This window comes from Micropterus dolomieu, unplaced genomic scaffold (genome assembly GCF_021292245.1).
Source record: "Micropterus dolomieu isolate WLL.071019.BEF.003 ecotype Adirondacks unplaced genomic scaffold, ASM2129224v1 contig_13238, whole genome shotgun sequence".
Classification (NCBI taxonomy): Eukaryota; Metazoa; Chordata; class Actinopteri; order Centrarchiformes; family Centrarchidae; genus Micropterus; species Micropterus dolomieu.
In genome coordinates, this window is record NW_025742224.1 from 1 (window position 1) to 2,719 (window position 2,719).

Sequence of the window (2,719 nt, forward strand, 5' to 3'; positions counted from 1 at the left end):
TTGCAGATTTGTTTTGTGATTACGAGACAATAGTTCTGAATGGCCTGAATAATAATAATGTAGCCTAATTTAACTTTAAATCTAATTCAGTTTAATCAAACATAAAGTTCATATCACTGCAAGCTGCTAAAATATCTCTCTGAAGCTGTTAATGAATGCTGCAGAGTAGTTTTCCTCATTGCAATTCAGAGCTGGTCCTTTAAGGCTCTGCAGCACACAGTTTGAAAATTGACCAATCAAAGTCCTTGTCCCGCCTGCTTCATTTGCATGCAGTCTACTAGTAGTACTAGTACTACTAGTAAGCGCTAAAAAGTCTACTAGTACTACTAGTAAGCGCTAAAAAGTCTACTAGTACTACTAGTAAGCGCAAAAATGTCTACTAGTAGTACTAGTAGACGTTTTTCGACCATTGACTACTAGTACTTGTGGCCAGTAAAAGCATCTCGTGCAGTTCCTCCTCTTGACTGACGCCTCTCGGCAGGTACAGGCACATCGTGCAGGTAGATGCGTAGGGCAAACGGCGCAGGCCTGCCTCCTGTTCATAGAAGTCGATGGAGGGCTTCCTGGGAAAGCCCAGGGGAGGAACCTCGTCTGCTCCAGTGGTGAAAATCAGAAGGTCTTCGAATTTGAGGTCAGTCACTTTGTCTATCAGAAGAAAACGTAAGCATCTAAGTGACATTTTCATTTTTAAAATGTCAAACTTTACAAGATCAGAACTGTATTTCCTTTAATCACAAAAGTAGAGAATATAAACCTGACTGGCTTCTGAGTACAGTCACTGAGACACAAGGTACTTTTGATCACGTCTAAATGTGTACCTTGTTGTAATGGCTTTGGTACATTGGCGTAAGATCATTTTCCTAAATTGGTAAAACATTTTGTATTTTCTTTCTGTCACAGTACATTCATGGATGTTTGGTTTCATAATTAGTGCTCTAACATTTTCATAAAGGAATATAACGTACCTTCAATCATGTTAAGCACCATCTCCCAGCAGTAGATGGTGTCCTCCTCTGCCTCGCGATGGTTGCTGCCTCTCCTGCTGTAGTTGTAACTGAAGAGGGCCTTGAAGGCTGCCTTTGACATGGGCTCCTGCATGTTGGTGAACAAAGGCAGGAAGGCAATCCAGTTCTTCCTCACCAGGTCCCACAGCTTCCCAAATGCATTCATTCCGTCTGTGAACTGGAGGATCATCTTGGCCGTTCTGTAAAGCGACAGAGATAAAACATGTACATCACCGTGCACAAGTTTGGAATGACACCACAAATTGTGGGAAAGACTGATCAACCGCATCAAAATGATAATGACACTGTTTCTTAATTATATGTTTACAATGGCTCTCCAGTTTCAGCGGCCAACCCAGGACAGAAAGAGAAGAGAGAACCCAGGAGCACACCTGCACAAGAGGTCCAGTACATCTGTCTGCTGTTTGACAAACAAGACATAAATGTCCAACTGATCCTCAGCTCACAGCTTCTCTTTCTGTCCTGGTAATTTGCAACATCAACATCATTTTTTTGGATTTCTTTGATGCTATACTGGGGAATAAATGTATCAAACTCTGACCCAAACCAAAAAGTAAGTGCAGAAACATACATTTTTTTTATATTGACAGTGTTTTGTAGTAGTTACAACTGTAAAGCTTATATGTGTTTACCTGAGAAAGATGTAGTGCTTCACCACATACGCGTAGACTTTTGGTATGTCTTCAACTGTGGCCCTAAATACGCTTGGGACGCCGCACTCTGCAATCCAGTCCCCCAGGTCTTGCTGGAGCTGAGTCAGGTCCCCTGCAGTCTTGCACTGTAGGATCTTGGACAGAAATCTGAGTGACAATAATGTAGCAGGAGTCCCAGCTTGAGCAAGTGTTTGTCCTGCTAGACATTAAATGTTCTTTTGTCAACAGCGACCCAAAGTAAAACAAATGTTTGTTTAAAATCCAAATAAATATTCACATGATAATTACAAAGTACCCTGTTGACTTTGCTTTGCACATCTGGGTCAGGCAGCACACGCCAGTCAAACTGCTCCAGCGGAGGCTCCTGTCCGCACATCAGCTGGAAGAGGCTGGGGTCCAGGGCTCTGATACACGGACCTCCGTGGGCAATCGACCAAGCGATGAGGTTGCCACCTCTGAAATATTTACGCTGGTCTAGTGCTGCTTGGTCGTAACTAAGAAAGAGCTGGCCGGCCTTTCCCTCAAAAATGCCCAGGGAGGTCTGTACCTCTATCATCAAGAGTCTAGAGTAAATGGACAGAAAAGAGAAATACAGCGACGTGTATTACTGTGCAGCTCCCCATGCAAACTTTTGTTCTAAAACACTGGAGAAATTTAGTTTAGGTATTCTGACCTGAAAAACTCTCGCTGCGGTCCCCCCATATCATCTGCGTCTTCTCCTACAAACTCAATAAGTGGTGAGTGGGTCCAACAGAAAGCGTTTCTGGAGATGGCTTTGACGGCACTCTCCAGAAGCTTTCTCCTCCTGACACAAATGGTGGATACCAGGCCGTGAGAAAGGTGATCCTCTTGAAAAGTCCTCAAAATGATGGCAAGATCCACATCTTCCTAAAATACATCAAACGTATAAAGTACATCAGAAATGACTGGCAAAAAAGGTTGGTCTGGTCTTTGAATGTCCTTTTTAAATAGTGGCAATATCTCATTCTTTTATTATAGTGTATGTGTAATGTATTGTGTCCTTAAAAATTACATATAAAC

At 42.6% G+C, this 2,719-nt stretch overlaps 1 protein-coding gene across 1 annotated transcript; it reads right to left on the bottom strand.

Annotated features, from left to right (window-relative positions):
• Positions 1 to 423: 423 nt before the first annotated feature.
• On the bottom strand, positions 424 to 2,580 carry LOC123966351 (G2/M phase-specific E3 ubiquitin-protein ligase-like; the record flags this gene model as incomplete). The annotated part of the gene is made up of 5 exons (XM_046042530.1): positions 2,352 to 2,580; positions 1,974 to 2,241; positions 1,658 to 1,812; positions 966 to 1,204; positions 424 to 645 (listed from the first exon to the last, which is right to left on the bottom strand). Coding segments are annotated over exons 1-5 (913 nt in total), but the record flags the coding sequence as incomplete, so codon positions are not given.
• Between the last annotated feature and the right edge of the window lie 139 nt (positions 2,581 to 2,719).